Here is a 19,143-nt window from a genome sequence, read left to right as displayed (position 1 = left end):
TGTGGGTGGGGTGTTGCTGATGAGACGTTGGCAAATATCAAAATCTGTGTCGTTGAAGAAAGCGTGTCTGGGACAAACCGGGGAATTTGGGCAGCGGCAGCAGCAGCAGCAGCAAGCAATTGTACTTAACTTAGGCATGTAAAAAAAAACCAATTCGAGGCCGTCTCGCACTATTTCCTACTGGCTGAGTGGATGTGAAAGTACGAAGTATCTCGTAATCAATATGCTAAGCTCATGCTCCGATTTCGCAAGCAAGCTTCTAAACTGTTTTGTTGTTCGGAAACATGTCCAGTAGCGATTCAGGCTGTCATTGAACTGTATTCTGATTTTGATTTTTCTCTTGCATTACTGCTACCTAACAACTACTTCTCGAGGTAGTATCTTGCCCATCACAAATAGTTAAGTCATGCAGCAACCAGTAAACCATGTGCTGTATCATACACATTAAGAGCAGTTCGATCTGTGAGGATCATCTGCAATAACACCCAGATCTTGCACACATTCAATTCATAGCAAGCAATCCATGCCTCGCATTGTCTTCGGGTGTTTTTTTTTTTTTTTTTTTGAGCTTTTTCTCATCTTCATAGCTTGGATGTGGCATGGTGAAAGCGCCGTACAGGCTACCCGGCATGCAAATGCAGCTGTTCTAAAGGGAGTGACAGAGGGTCGTTTCCAACGCCGATGGAGATATCAAAAGCAGCGAATCATAATACGCCGGGTATTTGTCTTTCAGATTAGACCAGCTTAGCTGTAGACCGATTTGCCGCAGTCGATCCTTATTGGAATTATCGTAAACGCGTGGCTCGCAGGGTATACCGTGGGAGTATTTAGACTTTGCAAAACGTTAGCTGTCAATTTCCCGCCAGCCCTTGGGAATGTCTCGAAGCATACGTGATGCAGAATCCGAGAAGCAGGATTGAGCCTCCTTTTCTTGTCCTCTCCCAAAGCTTCTGCTTCACATGTTTACACCTGAGACATTGCTGGGCGCGCACCTCTAGAACGGACAGGGCCTCTCAGGTTGACACCGCCACTGCGAGCATCAAGAACGGAGAAGAACAAGCTGGCCATCCAGGCTGCCCACGTAAACCACAGGAAGGCGGTCGCTGCCTGCTCTTCTCGACATCGGCCTTCCCTGTCGTTGGCGCCGTTCGTGAGGTGGTTGTGGAGGGTGTAGTTCTGTTACAAGCAGTGAGTGGATGTGTAGATATGAGGAAAGTGCATGCGCAAAGAATGAGGGGCTTACATTGTTACTGCAGGAATGCACATGGAGCTCGGCAGCCATGGCGATGGCGGCGCAGAAAAGGAAAATGACGTTGAGGAGATCGACAATAATAGGGAAGATGGGATGGCCCATGAACGAGTCGTTGAAGGCGACCAATATCAGGTAGAATAACGAGAACATGCCAAAGGCCGCAACAAACATATCGTAATTGATCAATGAGGGGTTGCCGGCGAAGGCGGTGGCAATGACGTTGCCAATGAGGCCCATGATGATGATTATGAAGGCGAACTGCGCAACGAGTCTGTTAGATGCTGCTGGCCAGACATACAAGGCTAGTAGTCAGTTCTCTGGGAGCTTACCTCGACCGCTCGAAGCGTGAGGTTGATTGCTTTGGACACCATCTTGACGGCTGGATTGAGGCCTGGCGGAAGCGATACAGTTGTTCGGATGTGGCTGAGATGGTCCTGTAACTCGAGTGCTCGTGGAAAGGTGCAGGAATTGGGAGATGGTCGGGAAAATGAGAGAGAAAAGCTGTAATGGAGGCAGAGTTGTGCGTAAGTACTAGGTAGCTGTCGGTCAAGGTGGAGAGCAACGGAACGGAGTGGAAGGTGGAATGATGTACTGGCAGCTCGAGCTTCTTTTGCTGAGTGACGGAGCTGTGCAGATGCCGGGGCAAAAGAAGGAGGGGGACACCCGGGCGTCTAGCTAAACTTGCTCTGGTGGCCTGTGACGCGGCGAACAATGGGTGACCCCGGTGACCTTGGTTTGCCAACGACGTCACTGGCTGAATGGGTGTCCCGGAATTGACGACCAACTGCTAAAAGCTTAGCAGCCAGAGGGTACCTGGCACCCACCTGGGGGGACTGGGCGCGGGCTCGTTAGGCTAGTGAGGCTCGATTTTCCAGGCAGCTCGGTGGTAGCTGGGTGGTAGCCTTGCCTGTTTGTGGTGAATCATCACCCTGCAAAGGTGCCCACGGCGCCCACGGCGCCCACAGTGCTCGGGCATCCAGCAACCACACCCACCCGGGAGCTTCGGTAACAATGCTATCTCAATCAGGCGCCCATAAACAGCATGGTGTCACTGTGGCGACCTTCTTCTCTTCTCATCAGAGCCAATGGTGCACAAGGTTCATCCTTGCACGTTCCGCCCTCGCGATGAGCTCACAACGAATTGATCCCATCGTGCCAACGAGTCTGGTGTTTGAGCGTCAGAGCAACTTTTAGGTGACTCGCTGGGTTGGCGAGTTTCATCTTCAGCTTTCTGTCCTGGCAACACGACCAGTGGCTCTGAGTGATTCTCGGGGAGACAAATCACGTGAGCCATGCGCTTCCGGAAGAACCGGCGAAACGGCAACTCCCTAAGTAGTACTCCCTCGAGTCCCTCCAGCTGAGAACCCTGCTCTGCACCCGTCACCATTGGGTGACCATCTTCAGGGACATATGCTGACTTCCGAACTGCTCCACCGTCCTCACAGAAACAACTCGAAACAAGAGAAAAAAGCCTTGCTGACTTGTTTGTTGCCCATCTGCCAACCAATCCAGCCTCGTGCCCTCCATGTGATTCAGGGCAAAGCGGCTATTCGATCTATTAACAACGATCATCGTTTACGAATGCTCTACTACAGACATCCGGTGATCGCGACAAGTCGTTCTCATCTTGTTTGTACACCGATCTAGAGCTTTTCAAACGTCGGCGTCCTCTTCTGGAGGCCGCTGAGCATGGCTCTCTGAACATCCGAGCTTTGCACCATGCCCGCGTTCCATACCGCGGTGTAGTTGAGATTATCTTCGACAGTCCTTCCCCACGCTGCATCGAGGATGTTCTTGGTGCCTTGGACGGCGACAGGGCTCTTGGTCGACAAGTATTTGGCGTACTTGACACCCTCTTGAAGGAGCTCTGCCTTGCTTCCTTTTATCACTTGGCTCACAAAGTTGTTCTTGAGCGCTTCCTCTGCCGAGAATGGTCGTGCACTCAGACAGACGTCTTTAACCCAACTGGTCACGCCTCCCACGACCTTGGGGAGTCTGCTCAGAGTCCCCACGTCCGCCGCCAACCCAATGTCGACCTCCTTGACGCAGAATTTGGTGTCGCTGAGGCAAAAGCGCAAATCGCATGCCGAGGACAGATCGATCCCCAGCCCGTACGTGTACCCATGCAGCAGCGCAATCACGGGTTTCTCGCAACGGGCGACGGCCGAGATGACTTCCTGTAGCTCAAGTATATGCCTCCGTATCACGGTCGCCTTCCGTGAGGGATCGGGGAAGTTTGATGAGATGGGATTGTCAGCTTTAGCTGCTTGCTCTACATCGAGGCCTGAACCGCATCTTAGCTCTCATTTTCCTTTGTTCTTCTAGACGTCGGCCACCAACCTGCAGTAAACGCTCGGTCTCCAGCACCCGAAAGTAAGATACACCGGACTTCGGGGTCATGGGACAACTGTTCGATGATGGCCTTCAATTCAAACCACATAGGCGCATAAAAGGCATTGAGCTTTTCTGGACGGTTGATCTCGACATGCACCACATATTGCGCCGGAACCGTGACATTGTAGAACTTGAAATTCGAAAAGGTCCCCAACGCCATGATATCGAGTTTCGGCCGCGATATAGGTAGACTTTTGTCCGTTCTGCAGCTGTTAAATCCCGGCAGGCGAATCCAGAGAATTAGAGAAGGAGGGAACCGGGCGCCAGCAAGGAAGTAAGTCGCGAAGCAAGAATTCTGGTTCAATGGTGCTTGTCAGAAGCGTCCTCTACATGTAACCTTTGGCCTTCAAGTTTCTCACTCATCCCTCGCCCAGAATCCGATTGCCTCGGCTCGGACCTTGTTTGTTCTGTTTGTTCCAGTGCCATCACGTGCGAGGCCGAGGTCTTTCTCTTTTCGAGCTTCGGTCATCAAACCAACATTCGGTCTCCGCCTTCTTCTTGCCCTCATCTGCTTTTCATCAAACATGGCCATCCGAACACCTGCAGCCGAGCTGCTTGGGGCATGTGAGAGCGTGTCAGAGCTCGACCATCTCTCACTGACTGAAATCTGCTGCTGGCTCGTCCCAATTTTGGCCTGCCTTCCCACCACCTCTTGTAATTGATGGGCCTAGACCAACGTCGACGACATCCTGGTGGCTGAAGCTCTATCCTTCTCCGCTACTTCTGTCATACCTTTCCGCTGCGAAAATCTCTCAGGTCGGTCCACCATGAGCTCTAACAGACTCGCAATCATATCGACCCACGGCAGCTCCTGTACCTGGGCTCGCCCTCCAGCTACGCTGTGGGTGTGGTCGGCGTTCGCGTCATGATCGCAACCAGCGAACAGCGGATGACGAGGAGACTTGTCGTCTCATGGCTGTTCGTGGATGAAAAAAGCCTCTAACTCGTGGAGTCGGTCGCCCTCGTGGTGCCTGACAAGGCTGTTTCTCTCGATCCAGGTTTTGAAAGACCTCACCAGTTAGGGTGTTTGGGCCTTCGGTTGAACCACATTTTGTCTTCTTTTCTTGCACTTGGGCCTTTTGCGTCTCACTCTTACACCCAGCGGCGAACGGGGTAGGGACGCCTCCGTCGCATGAGCTTGACCGATACATGACTTTCCGAGGGACTCGTTGACCTTGGCAAATCCTGCTATCTCGACCCCTTTTGCTCGAGTTGTGTCTCTTTTAGTCATGACCTCTATGCTCAGACTACAGGCTACTTGGTCGCAATTTGGCCATGATGCAAGACTCTCGACAAACAGAAGATGCGGGCTGCTTTCCCAACAGACAACGCAATACTGGCATGACACAGGCAGTGCCTCCATCCTGGTGAACAAGGACGGAGCCCTGTCCAACCAACCTTCGCAAGTTTCGAGACATGGACTGTTGTCGTTTCCAACGGATACATCCAGATGCCCTACATCTTCCATCACGATGTCGGTTAATTCCTTGCTTGGGCAAGAAACCCGTTTTGCCTCTGCCCACCTTCCCCCCTCGACTCATGGCCAGCAACGTGCCTCGGCCCACTGACCCAGTTTTTTATAGGTACCGAGTAGTACTTCAAAACTTGCCGTCGAATCAGACGCTGCTCTGCAAAAGCCATGCACGCAACCACTGCCGTCCCTGACGGTGGGTTCGACGACCTGACATGGGATATGCCAATGACGGCTAGAAGCGGCCCAATCGGCTTCTTTCGAACATCAAACACCTCGACCTGCTCGTTCGAGCAGTACCCTCACCACCCTACAGTGTTCGGGATTCACACAGATACGTCCTCTTCATTCTGCAACAATACATGATGGTGTCGAGCGCTATGCACGAGGCTCAATACAGCCGGACTAGTGGGTTAGGCAAAGTTCGAACGTAACACGAAAGAGACTTGCTTAGCGAGGCCACTCCAATCCTGTTCTCGAAGTTCGCCGATCTCACCCCTCAACCACCTCAAGTGACCTTTTCGTACTGCTACACGAAGCCAGTCATCTACTCTCAGGAATGTACCAATCTTCTTACCTTTCCTTCGAAGGAGACTACTTTCCGTGCCACCTCTAAATCGTCGTTCAATGGCCAGGAGAAGGTTCGAGTTGCTGTGGCGGGTCCAATAACTCTCAGCAAAGCAGGTCTGTTTCCCACCATTTTGTTGGCCGGCCATTACTCCACAGAGAAGCTATGGACTCCTTCTCCTGTCCGCGATCAACCCTGGTGCACTCCTTGGTCCAGCTGCGATCTCATCTTCGCTAAGACACGTGGGAATATGATGACATCCTGTCATGTTGTTCCTCTGTCTAAGCATGCACATTTGGCACTGACTGCTGAGTCTGGCATATTCACTACGGAAAGACTGCTGATCTCTGCCTTCCCCAGCGACCCCCCACCAGGGTTGCCTTGCGTGGCAACGTCACGCTGGTGAGACCTATTTGCTCTGAAACGTACCTCGATGTAGCAGCCATGGAAAGTCACCGTTTTAACTGGGTTCGACACATCCGATCGGCTGTTTTTTGCACAGTATACCGGTTCCGGTGTTACGGAATGGAGGTGGCACTGCCCGTTCTCCGGTCCTGAGGCGGACACCTGATCAGGCGGAAGGTGGAAGGCGGACTCTTCCAACGTCCTGTCACAGTCGTACAGAAGGTACAGACACTTGGAAAATGTTTCTTGTCTGTATTTGGCACAGTATTGATTCTACCGGGAAGCGTCCCATGTAAGGCTCAGGATTGCATATAAAATGGACCTGCCCTACTGGAAAACATCTTGCTCGACATCTCTGGTCCTTTTCAAAACTTCCAACATCGTCAATCATAGCCAACCTGCATACGCAAACCCCACCTCGCTTAAGACTTAACGCTGTTTCGACTCTTATCTCAACCAACAGAACATCTCCTCAGTCTCATCATGTGCGATCACCCAAAGGTCTGGAATACTTGCCGTGCCTGCGCAGGACATCCTCCACGGTATGCTACTTCTCGAGATGTTCATTTGAATGTTCATAACTAGCCATTCGTTGGCATGAAATGAGTCATGTCAAGCAGCTGACATTCATCACAGCGGAGCCCATTGCAAGGCTTGCAACGGATATGGCCATGTCGAAGCCCCGTGCCCTAGATGCTCATCCTCTGGCCGCAAGCTTGAGGATGACACCGCGCGATCTAGGGGCCATAATAGACAGAATGTGGTTCATGGTCGGGATGACGCTCAAAAAGTGTCGCGAAGTTGATGTCATGGCGAATTTGAGGTGTCAGCACTTTATCAGAAAGATTCAGATATCTCCGCAAGCGGTGTGAGAGCGCTCAAGAGGTTTCGTGGGCAGGATAAAGGTTACGATTGCAATTCAACCGCACCCGTTAAGAGCATATCAAAAACGTCTTTGCGCCTCCGCTACACTATCGTCTGCCTTGGGGAGCCCAGTATCCCAACATAATCACGACCTGTAAAATTGTTAAGGCATCGGGTTGGAGCACCAAGCAGAACGCGAAATTAGCCGCTGGCTCGCGCAAGGGCCCCCTGCCGCGTCTTTGCCTGTGCTGTCCTATTCAGTCTGCAAAGTACGTGCCCTTGACACATCGAAGCCTACGAATCATGTCCACCGGGGAACTCTCCTCTGGTACCGGTGGGGCTGGAAATTACATCCTGCTGGCCCTTTTGGGTAGTTCTGTGTAACGCCTTCCGTGCTTGGACTCGACGGTTCTACATTTGACAGAAGAGGCAACCAATGCTGTGCTTATGCCTCGAAGCTTATGACAATCGGAAGACAGCTTACCGGACCGGCTACGTGATTTGGCGAGGTGTGATGTGGCTGTCTTGTGGCTGTCGTGCGACGGTGTTGATGCTAACGATGATTGATCCCAAGCGAACCTGTCACTCGACCATGCGATTGGCAGAAGGTTCCAATGGCAGTGCCTGTCTAATCCATTTAGAGCCCGCTTGAAATGGCATTGTTACAGCTAACAAGGCTGACCTGACTTCGCCTGTGCCTTGCTTTCGCCCTTCCAAATACCACCAAAGTCCCTCCAATTCGAGAGGGTGAAACAAGATCGACCGGTTGCTGCTTGAGAGAGTCTTCCGAATGGAGGATGCGAGAGATTTGCTCAAGATGCATCGCAGTAGACGCCTTGAAAGCAAGTTGTACAGATCAGATCTGTCAGTCGGTCTCGCCCAGTGGCATTCCTTCGCTTGCAACGTCATAGGGAGAGCATCATGCGCAGAGGCACATTGGCGGAGACACCGAGCTTCATGCATGCCGTCACAAGTATGACGTCGAAGAGCCTGGCTTTGTTGTTATGGCAGCATCTCAGCGATATTGTTGCCCCATTGCGGGACACCACAAGGTCTGAACGGGCGGCCAGACCAACTACCTTCCTCAACACGCAAGGACTTACTGAAGAAGGTAATTCCATCGAAAGAGATGAGTCTGCCCGAAGCCCCGACGCCCGTGATGACCACGTTCTCGGCAGACAGGCAGCATGACTGGCACTTTTCGCCTGCTTGCATCTCAACTTTGCAGGAAATGCAGCGCGTGCCTGAAACGAACTCCTTCAGCCGACCTAGTGTAACGAAGGGTCCGCCTGGCCGAGATTGAGCATGTCCCGCCCTCTGGAGATATAAGTCAGGCATTTCGCATATCTGTCATCATCAACTGTCGCAGATACCTGATTGCAAGTATTTGCAGGCCAAGACGCTCCAACTCCGAGATTGCTTCTGCTACAGTCTCTCTCTTCCTGGGCCAGCGAGCGATGACGTGGCGTATCTGTACACCATACTCGTTTACTATTTCATTTTTGTGCGCGTGACATGGAAGAAAACCCTATAGGCAGTGAAGGAGTTGTCATCTCCGGTCGGGGTTCAAGGATCTTTTCTCCGACGACGGAGTTCTCAACTCAACTTCTACTTCTGTGGCCTTGTCAAACTCGGGGGAGCGGAAAGATCAGCCAGCGAGCTCTTGCCAGCCTTTGAATGAGAATGCTGTGGCATGCTCCGTATCAGCTGAGACGGCAAGAAAAAGGCAGGATCTACCAACAAGACTGGTGCTGTTTGAATCACGGATATTCTTTCCAAAGCAGAGACCAATATTCGAACCTTCCACCACTTCCAAGTTTGGACGTCGTCGTGGATTGATAGCGCGCGCACACTGGAAGGGGAAATGGGGACGCCATTGAAATATCTTTGACGAATCGCGGATGTAACACTCGACTGCCCTAACAAGTTGCCAGACTGTTGCTGCGGCGGAGCACTAGTTTAGGGACTATGTCACTGATCTGGAAATCTATCTACGACTCCTCTGGTTCAAAACGACGTTCCTGATTCGATTACAGCAACGGCCTTTTCTCCTGCGAAGATACAAAAAGACCAAGCTGTAGTGGAGCAGCATTCCGGGACACCGACACGAATCCTGCGGCGCAGCTATTGTATCACATATGCGCACAATGGTTTCTCAATCTCTTGGCCATGAGTGTCCTTCAGAACATGGGACTTGTCCTCGGGGGAGTTTAGCGAAGGAGGAAATCGTTCCTATCGAGGTTATGGCGCCTGCTGCCTAGGAAGTGGTAGGACTAGTCTTTTCCCTATGGCTCGTCTCTCGTCAATTAAACAGCCATCCACAGAAAACCAGGTAAGAGCAAAGTTTCTGATGCATTATCTTATGTTTCTTTATATACTTGTCGAAAGTGGGTGGCATGCGTGGGCATCCATTCGACACGCAAGGCTACGAATTCCCCAAGAACCCCTGAATCTCGCCCCCGGCAATACCCAAGCAATCAGACGCTGCCACTATTACGCCATGAGTGGAGTCGGGGATTTCCCCGTCAAATATATACCTATTGGTTGTCTACGCCCATGTATATACAGCCGATATCGGTAGGCTCAATAGGCGGTGTCGGCCAAGACGCCGTGGAGGCCGCCCCAACCATCTAGGTTGCCCTCAAAGCTGATTACGCAACTTAATTCTTCTCCATCCTTCTCCTCTTTGTCTCGCGATCCCTCCGCTTGAGGCTGGTGTGTCAGTGAGTGCGTGGGTGTTTGTATACACCCGAGAAAAGCCAAGGCCCCGAGGTCATGTCTGTCATCCTCCGGCCTCTGACTTGGTTCTATCATGAATTCGGAATCGTGGCCATCCATGAGACTGGGAGAAATGCGTGGCTCATCATCCTGGCACGGTCGTGCCGGATGTTTGCCTATGGGACCAATTCGTTGATACTGGGTAAGTCTCCGACCAATGTCTCGTTGCTTCGGCTTGCGAATGTACACACCCTACAGTATCACAAGGTAAAAAGTTAAGAGGGTTCGTGCTGCATATGTCCAAGTCCGGGGCACGAGGCAGAAGTCATTCAACTATTCTCGCACAATTTGTTTCCCTGTTTTTCTCACGGGGTACTTTTCTTCGCAGCAATCTTCTTCTCGGCCTTGAACTATTCCGACCACCAGATCGGCATCTTCATGACCCTCACGTTACTCGGCGATGTCTTCCTGGGCACCTTTTTGACCCTGATTGCCGACCGGGTGGGTCGTCGGCGCGTGTTGATGGCCGGGTCAGTCCTGATGATCCTGAGCGGGTTTGTGTTTGCCGTCTTTGAGAACTTTTGGGTCCTGCTGGGCGCGGCTATCTTGGGGGTGATAAGTGTCACGGGAGGGGACTTTGGTCCGTTTAGGAGTGTGGAGGAGTAAGTTTTACGTCTTTCCCTCTGGTACACTGGGTTGGCTGTCCCCGGACATGGAGTCGTATCGACAGCTTGATGCTAACGTGCCACGATCTACACAGGTCTGTTCTCTCACAGCTAACAACACCTTCAAACCGAGCGGATGTTCTAGCTTGGTACGTCACGACATCAACGCTGGGCTCGAGTATCGGCAGCGAAGCTTCAGGGAGGATCATTCACTTCCTCCAAGCTCGCCCGGGATGGACAGAGGTCGACGCCTACCACGCGCTGTTTTGGATCTACTCAGCCATGGGCATCGTCAACGTTTTGTTTGTGTTTTTGTTGACCGAGGCCTGCGAGTTGAGACCGGATAGCAAAGGGGGGCACGAGGTGTACGCGAGCGTTCCGCAGGACGACAGGGATGAAGACGGCGAGGAGGAGGCTGTCGCGAACGGTACCGCCGCAAACGACATCGAAGCAACAGCACCGACCACGCCGACCACACCAGCATCATCACAACCTCACTCCCACTCCCACCCGCATCATCCTCACCACCACCAGACACCACCGTCCTCCAAGCGGTGGACATCACGCACCCGATCCTGGTTCTCTCGCTTGTTCGCCCAGATCTCCACCCCGACACGCTCCATCATGTACAAGCTTTGGTTCCTTCTAGCGATCGACTCGCTCGCCGACGGGATGGTCCCCTACTCCCTGACAAACTACTACATGGACATCAAATTCCACCCCTCCAAATCCACGCTAGGCGACGTAACCTCGCTATCATACTTCCTGGGCGCCATCGGAGCCGTCTTCGCCGGGCCTTTGGCACGTAAGATCGGCCTGATCAACACCATGGTATTCACGCACGTCCCCTCCTCAGCAGCAGTGTTATTCTTCCCCTTCCCACCCTACCTATGGCTTACCGCGGGATTACTGCTCCTGCGCACCGCTCTCAACAACATGGACCAAGCCCCGCGCTCGGCCTTCATCGCCGCCGTCGTGCGACCCGAAGAACGCACCGCCGTCATGGGCATCACGTCCATGCTGCGCAATCTGGCCGCCATGACGGGACCCAGCGTCACTGGTGTGTTGGCCGAAGGGGACCGGTTTGGAGTCGCATTCGTCGCCGCCGGGGTGTGTCGCCTCGTGTATGACTTTGGGTTGTACGCCTTGTTCGTGAACGTCAAGTTGGAGGGGTATGAGAAGAACAACAACCACAAAAACAAGAGCGCCGGGGCGCGGGATGACCCCGGGGAGGAGGACGAAGAGGGCGAGGTGGTGGAACGGGATAGAGTCCGCGGGTGGACTAACGGGGTGATTTCCCTGGGCGGCCAGGGCGCTGGGCCCGAGGAAGTCGTCGAGCTCGCGAGTCTCGCGGATTCCTCCCCCTCCTCCTCCTCGTCGGACGCAGCGAATAACACGCGAAACCACGATGCCGCCAAAGAAGCGGCCTCGACGACGACCACGGCGACCACGGACCCAGCGCCGGCAGCACACGCGCACAGTGATCTCCTGCACGTCCCCCCGCCCCCCGCATCCTCAGACGCACTGGACCGCGTGCGCAGTCGGAGTCCGCACCGCTCGACGGCCCTCGACTGATGAAAGCAATTTGCCAATGCTTTCATGCAAATGGGTCATGTTATGCCCAGGTGTGACATGCGGCGGCGCGTATGACACAAACGCACATAAATACGGTAGATACTGTACGTACAGTTTATGTGGCCTCATAACAGTTCATGTGCGATCGATCGATGAGACGGCGCACATATACATCCCGTTTTTGGGGGATGGACGTGGATGCCCTCCATGGCATCGAGATGAATAATCTCTTTTCTCACGATACCATTCCATATCATTATCATTATCATTATGATACGAAGCTTCTAACGAAACGAAACGAAACGAAACGCAAACCAGAATGCGGGATGAAAAGGGCAAGGGAAAAAGGCCAGTGAGGCGTCAGAGGGATACAGGACACAGGAAAACTTTCTAGGATCAAACGTTTGAGTTTTATGGTATTCCCATCTATATTTTATATTACCACGCTCAAGCTCTCTTTCTTTTCCCCTTCAATCCGTTTCGCTGATGAATTATAACTCGCTCGTAACATTCGACAAGATAAATAAATGGCCCGCACGTGGATGATATATAGGTAATTATTGTTAACGACAAATCGAAGACATCAAATGAATCATGCATAGGAATCCATTTCAACAAATACGCGCCGGCCAAGGGCTGGCATGAGAGTGTTCGGTAGGGTAGGCAAGGTAAGAACACAGAAGAATTGCCCTCGCATCGATGGCCGTTCCGCAAGGGATGCCTTGTGTGCGTGAGTGATCAGGCGGTGGTGGAGGGTTGCGAATATGTCTTGTCGTCCAACTACCACACGGCGAGGCATCCACAACCAAAGCTGGCCATCTCTGTTGAGAGAGCGGAACTCGTATGTCTGCGGGCACCATCGATAGATCTATCTCCATCATACCGGCCGTTGGTGGATGTGGAAATCCCAGGCAACGTCGAGGCCACCCATAAAAAAGCAGAACGAAGACGACCGATCCAATTTGCGGCACCAGGATTGACATTCACATAGCCCGTATAGTTGCTGCCCGATCCAGAACGTTGAATCTGCGGTCGACAATTTCGCGGTTTCTCTTTCCGCCGCAAGAATCGCCGAATCGCCGAATTAACCGGCCGCCATCTTCGCCACTCACGGTGAGATCGCATCTTCGACGCAATGGATGACTTTGATGTTCCCGGTGCTTGTAACTTCCGGATATAACCAAGTTTCTAGCTTCTTTCTCGGGGCCGAGCCCTGGGATTTTGTTCCACAAGACTGACACCTCGTCCGCTGACGTCACCTTCCTGGCTGAGCCACTCCGCCACGAACTGCCCGAATATCGCGTATTCATCGGAGAAGCCAAGTTCTGTATCGCCAGGAAAATTCGACGAGTGGTCAGCAAGCACGGGCGAGTTACCGAGGGCGCAAGGAGCGTGGTGGCAGTCGAGTCCTGGGCCATATCGTCTCCTTTGCAGTGTTGACGAGCAGATCGCCTCTTTTGAAAACGCAGTCCCCGCCAGCCTTAACCAGCAGCATAGGTACTCTTGTTCCGCAGAGTCTCGCCATATTTCCAAAGGAGAATCGGTGCTGGAAGACCGAGGCCGATGGCAATGAACGCAAGCAGGGAATTTCCCCAATCCAATCCGAGGGCTTGGTACATGTATGGGGCAAATAGGGGACTGCCAATGATTAGTCTGCGGACCCAAATCAGTGCTATAAGGTGAATAGGGAATCGCTTACAATCCGAACCCTGCCAGACTCCTCAGCACCACGGCCGAAGCCACAGCCGAGGCTGCAAATCGTGAGTATGCATCGACAATGTACGTCTGTGTGCACTGAAAGCCCATGATGGTGCCTGCCGCGAAAATGGCGGCACCAATGTTAGGAACAATCCAGTGCACACTAGCTCGTGCGCCCCAGCCGTAGATGAAAAGACCGATCGGGACGAGGACGGCTCCCGGAACCATAAGCGGTACGCGAAACTCGGGTCTTCCAATGTCATTATTTCGTGACTTCAGTCTGCGATAAATGCGGTCGTTGATCGGAGCGCAGATCTGTGTGCCCAGAAAAAACCCCACTCCCAAGGAGATGTAGTTCAGGCCGCCAACGCCGACAGTTTCGTGGTAGATTCCCTGCCAGACTTCGGGGAAAGTGGACAGGACAAGATACATGAGACCGTAAAGGTACGCCCTTGAACGTGTCAGTCAGTGGCTGCCATGTAACGACAGGGCAATACGAACATATACAAAGCCAAAGCTTGAATAATAGGTTGAGTCCCCAAAAGACGAAACGGGCGGACAAGGCTTTTGCGGAGGACCTTCCCAAGTGTTCTGTCGGGACGATCCCACTCCGTGTGGTAGTTTGGATCGCCTGTCTCTTTCCGGAGTCTCTTTGCCTTGTCATTCAACAACTTCGGCGCGTAGGTTTCTCGTAAATAGATCAAGCCAAGGACTTGAATACCAGCGTCCACAATCGAAGTCGCCCAGAAGCACCATCTCCAGGTTGTCTGTTCCACGTCAGCATCTGGAAGATCACGAACATCAAGGTCTAGCCTACCTTCATGGCAATGAATCCACCTGCGATTGGCCCAACTGCAGGACCTAGAAGGGGTGCAAGAGAGTAGATGCTGATAGACTTGCCGCGTTCTTCTGCACGCCAGCAGTCACTCAATACTCCTCCACCCAACGCCAGAGGTGCACTACCACCCAGACCACTCAGAAACCGAAATGCGATGAGTTGACCTTGGGTTTGGGCAAAGCCGCACCCAAGATTCCAGGCGAGATAGAACAAATTCGAAAGTTGTAAAACGATAACTCGGCCGTAAATCTCTGACAAAGGGCCCAGAAACAATGGTCCGATGGCGTATGCAAGGACGAAAATAGAAAGCGTCAATGATTTCTCGATATCCTGGCTAATGCCCAGGTCTTGGCCGATTTTGTCGAGAGCCGGTGCCACCATAGACGATGACACGGGTGAAATGAATGTAAACGATGATACGATGAGAGTTGCCGCCCATTTCTTCCTGTATGTCCAATTTTTGGGATTTTCGGGGTCATCGGAGCCCTCCCAAGTAACCTACCGCGAAGATTGCGTTTAGCACTTGCTGTGGTCAACTTGAGAAGGCCGACTTACCAGGTGGGGATCCTTCAGTGATCGAGTAGACTTCTCTGATTTCAATTCTGGCAGATTGACTCCTGCTTCGACATCACGACTGTTGACGATGCCAAACCTGACTTCCTCCTGCGACTCTGTAGCGGTGCTTGTTTCGGATATGGCATCCTCGTCAGTCATTGGGCCCTCGGCGCCGTCGCGCTGACCGAAATAACCCTCATCAGGCGTCGCAGCGACGTGATAATGGTGGGCACCATGGTCATCCATGAATTGAGGCGAAAACAGCTGGTGAGAATCATCCTCGGGAGTCGATCGCGCCCGTCTTAAAGAAGCACGCGAGGACCGTCTGGACCGATTTTCGGGCGCTGTCCGGGTCTTGTTTAGGTCTGTAGCCATGACCGGGTCGTGTGCGCTCTCGTTATCGTGCTGCAGAAAAGCCAGAAACTAAAACGGGAGACGCGGGATCGCGGCACAAAGGGACATGAAGAATGAGGGGGTGGAAAGAAGCCGAGGATTTTAGATCATTTTATCCCATTTTATCCCATGTCGTCGACCACAGGGAACCTGCAGCCTGGAGAAAAGAAACGGATTTTGTGCATAATGACCGGCCGGCGTGCGCATGACTGGCCATTGAGAGAAGGCATTGCGAGAAAAAAACCCCTGCCAGCGTGCAAGGAGATCAAAGAACCTGGGAGAAAGTGCCTGTTAGCCGCCACTCCGGTCGAAGGATTGCATCGAACCTTGCACGGAACTCGGCACACGGTGAACAATTGACTTGTGAACCATTGTGACAAGACTATTTCGGCCCGGGGAAAACGTGCCAAAACGTCACCCACGCCGATGCCAGCTGCGCAGCTGCGCAAGCCAGGGCCGTTAACGGAGAACCAAGCTTCTGATCGGCAGGGTAGTGTAGAGTCTTGATTTGACCTGCCAGTGTGTTGCTGTCTCGCAACCTTGACCAAAGATGAAGAAGAGGCGCAGTTGGTGGGAGAAAGTGACCGAATTCGACCGTCATTTTGTCAAAGGCTCATCGATCACATGATTGAAGCCTTGCACGTGACCGGCTTCACTGTCTCAATCTTTCTACGCGGACACAATCGACTCATACGGACAAATAGTACTTAATTTACGAACATATAACGGCTTGGTCCTCAGCAGGATGAACGACCACGGCCATCGAGGCCTACCATCCGCCACCCTGTGAGGCAGTTCGATCGGTAGGTGTAAATCAACACGCGTAAGCACACAAAACCCAGCCTAATCGGTTAACGAGTCTTCTCCTCTGACCGCTTTTGATCCCTCAATCCTTGATCGAGACAAAGAACCCAACGAATAGTGCGATCCGTTGCAGTTCTCCTCTCCTCAACCTTGCTCGCGCCTTTTCTCTGCCTGCATGTCCTCATGCTCGCCCAGATCCTCGCCGTGCATCTGCACATCAGGTAACGTATCCAACCCCGTTCCCATGCCCAAATTCATGTCCAAATCCATTGAAAAGTCTTCTTGGACCCCCATTTCGTACCCCATATCTTGCCACCAGTCGGCTGCTGCGTTGGGCACGGCGGCCGAGAGGGTGACTGGTGTTGGACCAAACAGTGGCAAGGAATCGAGCCCATCATCGAGGTTGTGGGCCGAGGGAGATACGGGCAATGCCATCGGTATCGACATGCCCGCCTGCTGAAGGAGTGGTTGGTGTTGCGCGGGCATCTGAAAGGAAGATTGACGAGACGGTAGTGGTCGTCGCTGCGGAGGTGAACTTGGCCCCGGCCTGGTTGATCCTGCCACTCCCAGTCCTCCGAAAAACCCAGCACCCGCAACGCCTTCAGAAGCACCAGCAGGAACATGATCCGGCAACCCCATAACCAAAGCCGCCAAGAACTCGAGCTTTCTCGTCACAAGAACCTGCAGAAACCGATCCAGAACTCTCTCGGCGTAGACAAACCTCTGGAGAACCCGTCGGACATTTTCCCAAGCTTCAATATTCAATCGTTGCAGCACCATGGCGAAATGCACGCTAAACCAACGCGCATTGATGATATCGCCTGGGTGCTCGACAGAAGGCGAAGGGATCACACCCGCCCTTGTGATGTGATGTGGTGCTTGGACCCGGTTTGGCCCATCAGATTCCTCGACGACTGCGCCAGCGAAAAAGAGGAAAAGAAGGGCGTCCGTCGGAACTGGATTAGTAGGCCCTCTACCACCACGGCCCTCTCCCGCTCCAGGCGCTTGTATGCGTCTATACTGACTCATAAGCGTCATGAGCAGGTCCAGCCTTGTGCGCAGATGATGGTACGGTATGTATGCCATGCTTGGCGCGTTCATGCCGTATCGCATGACGAACTGGAACATATAGCTGGTGGCGAGCACAATGCTAGAGTGAAAAACACGGAGGATTTGTGCCAACAGCGACTGTTCAGGGTTTTCCGACTCCAGGAAGTCCATATACATATGCGACGAGAGGCAACTCAAGGCGTATTGACGCAGCGACAGCCATGTGTATATCAGGTCGGCTCGGTCCTCCCCACCTTCACCGGCAGACTCGGAGATGTTCGGAGAGCCCGATGTGTCTGCGATGGCGAAAGCTAGTTCATTTGCTGCCAGCGCTTCGCGATGCCAGTTAATCAGCTCCAACAGATGCTGAGAACCCTCACCGTCATCGCCATGGTCCGTAAGCAGGAATATGACCTTGTCCGTGTCCTCATATACACGAGCGTCGAAGCCGAACAAATGATCAAGCGGTCGCAATGATGTCTCTTCTGCCCATGACTTAGGCGCCCAAGACTCAATGTCCATCGACGGACGTCTTGGAACATGGCTTGCTGTAAGCGAGTCGCAAAGTATGAGACAGCACTTCAGCACCGGGTGCAACGATTCGAGACCTCCTTCAAGGCTTTGCAGAAGCCGCATTGAAGCAGCACGATGGACCTGACAACTCTCGAGATCGTGGCAGTGGAAACTGAATGTTGTCATTCCATGGATCAGACTCAATGCCTCTTGAGTACTGATCCCTGGGCGGGCGAGCTGAGCCCGTGTCTCTTCGAGACATTTGCCATAATGATGGATGGCCCGGGCCCACAGCATCGGGGTGTTTTCTGTCGGCGGAAGATAATTTGTGATGTAGCTGAGGGCGCCGGAGAAAACGCCGTGCAGCAGGGCCGGATTGTTGATGACCATATTTCGAATCCAGCCATCGGTGAATTGGACTGCTCTGTGCGAAAGGTTGAAATATATATGTGCTGGCCAAAAGTTGGACATGTAGCACAATCGCCAAAACTGCAAGACCGAGTTGAAAAAGGTGTCAGGAGCCAATGGCGCGGCTACGGCCGAGTCTGAAGCGCCGCCTGGAATCAGGGCGCCGGGCGATGCGGCTGTGCTGAGCTGCGCTAAAGAGGCGGCGTGTTCAGCAGGAAGAAGGTTGGAAGTCGACAGGGGGAGGGTCGAGGACCTTGGGGACAAGGCTGGGAATTCATGTGTTGCTGACTGGCTTCGGGACGGCTCTGGCTGGCGTCTCTGAGACTGCCTCTGCTGGTATTGGAGCACTCCTCTAGCCTGCTGCTCCAGAATGTTCTGGATGGACGGAATCGGCTCGGCTGATGGACTGGGACCACCTGTTTGGCTTACGGGGCTTGCAGGTATAGTTGACTCTGGTTGTGCCTGGCTTTCCCGCTCCGACGATTTGGGCCGGGAAGTCGACTTTCTCGATCGTCTGGCAATCTGCATGGCATGGCTGCGCACAGCAAACACCTCTTCTCTCTGCCGTGACCTAAGATTTGTGGCGTTCTTGTTCACAAATAGGAATGGTCCGGTATATGCTGGCGGGCGTTGATCTGGCTGGCGGTCACCCTGGTCTTGTTCCGCCATGGCAGCTTTCGGCCGATGAAGACTGGAGCGGCGTAAACTGCACCTCGGACTGCAAGACGTTAGGGGTGGGTCGTCCTTAGACTCTTCTGCATTGAGCCTAAGATGATGATGGATTGGTGAGCTTGCCACCTGAGAGTCGTACATTCTGGGAAGGAGCACGTTTATAAATCCTGTCGCTGGGGACGACGCATATGCTTCATCCGGGATATTCACGTTGATCAAACACGCATATGGGGGTCAAGTCTGGGATAAACTGCAAGTCGGGAAGCACGATACCGAGATCGAGAATTTGGAAGGAAAAAA

The 19,143-nt window shown here is 53.0% G+C and overlaps 5 protein-coding genes across 5 annotated transcripts; 1 reads left to right on the top strand and 4 right to left on the bottom strand.

Moving 5' to 3' along the window:
• Positions 1-963: 963 nt before the first annotated feature.
• On the bottom strand, positions 964-1,623 carry Z520_01118 (uncharacterized protein; the record flags this gene model as incomplete). The annotated part of the gene is made up of 3 exons (XM_016771636.1): positions 964-1,176; positions 1,244-1,510; positions 1,582-1,623. The coding sequence occupies 3 exons, from the start codon at positions 1,621-1,623 to the stop codon at positions 964-966; spliced, it is 522 nt and encodes a 173-aa protein (XP_016636775.1).
• Positions 1,624-2,895: 1,272 nt separating this feature from the next.
• On the bottom strand, positions 2,896-3,806 carry Z520_01117 (uncharacterized protein; the record flags this gene model as incomplete). The annotated part of the gene is made up of 2 exons (XM_016771635.1): positions 2,896-3,536; positions 3,593-3,806. 2 exons carry the CDS (start codon positions 3,804-3,806, stop codon positions 2,896-2,898), a joined length of 855 nt encoding a protein of 284 aa, XP_016636774.1.
• Positions 3,807-9,729: 5,923 nt separating this feature from the next.
• Z520_01116 (uncharacterized protein) lies at positions 9,730-11,912 on the top strand (the record flags this gene model as incomplete). Its single annotated transcript, XM_016771634.1, has 3 exons — positions 9,730-9,874; positions 10,061-10,334; positions 10,433-11,912. 3 exons carry the CDS (start codon positions 9,730-9,732, stop codon positions 11,910-11,912), a joined length of 1,899 nt encoding a protein of 632 aa, XP_016636773.1.
• Positions 11,913-13,393: 1,481 nt separating this feature from the next.
• On the bottom strand, positions 13,394-15,378 carry Z520_01115 (uncharacterized protein; the record flags this gene model as incomplete). The annotated part of the gene is made up of 5 exons (XM_016771633.1): positions 13,394-13,550; positions 13,612-14,061; positions 14,112-14,377; positions 14,428-14,946; positions 15,004-15,378. The coding sequence occupies 5 exons, from the start codon at positions 15,376-15,378 to the stop codon at positions 13,394-13,396; spliced, it is 1,767 nt and encodes a 588-aa protein (XP_016636772.1).
• Positions 15,379-16,344: 966 nt separating this feature from the next.
• On the bottom strand, positions 16,345-18,840 carry Z520_01114 (uncharacterized protein; the record flags this gene model as incomplete). Its single annotated transcript, XM_016771632.1, has 1 exon — positions 16,345-18,840. One exon carries the CDS (start codon positions 18,838-18,840, stop codon positions 16,345-16,347), a length of 2,496 nt encoding a protein of 831 aa, XP_016636771.1.
• Positions 18,841-19,143: the final 303 nt, after the last annotated feature.

Source organism: Fonsecaea multimorphosa (assembly GCF_000836435.1).
Source record: "Fonsecaea multimorphosa CBS 102226 unplaced genomic scaffold supercont1.2, whole genome shotgun sequence".
Classification (NCBI taxonomy): Eukaryota; Fungi; Ascomycota; class Eurotiomycetes; order Chaetothyriales; family Herpotrichiellaceae; genus Fonsecaea; species Fonsecaea multimorphosa.
Note: the sequence above shows the minus strand (reverse complement) of the source record. Positions and strands in the feature narration are given on the sequence as shown.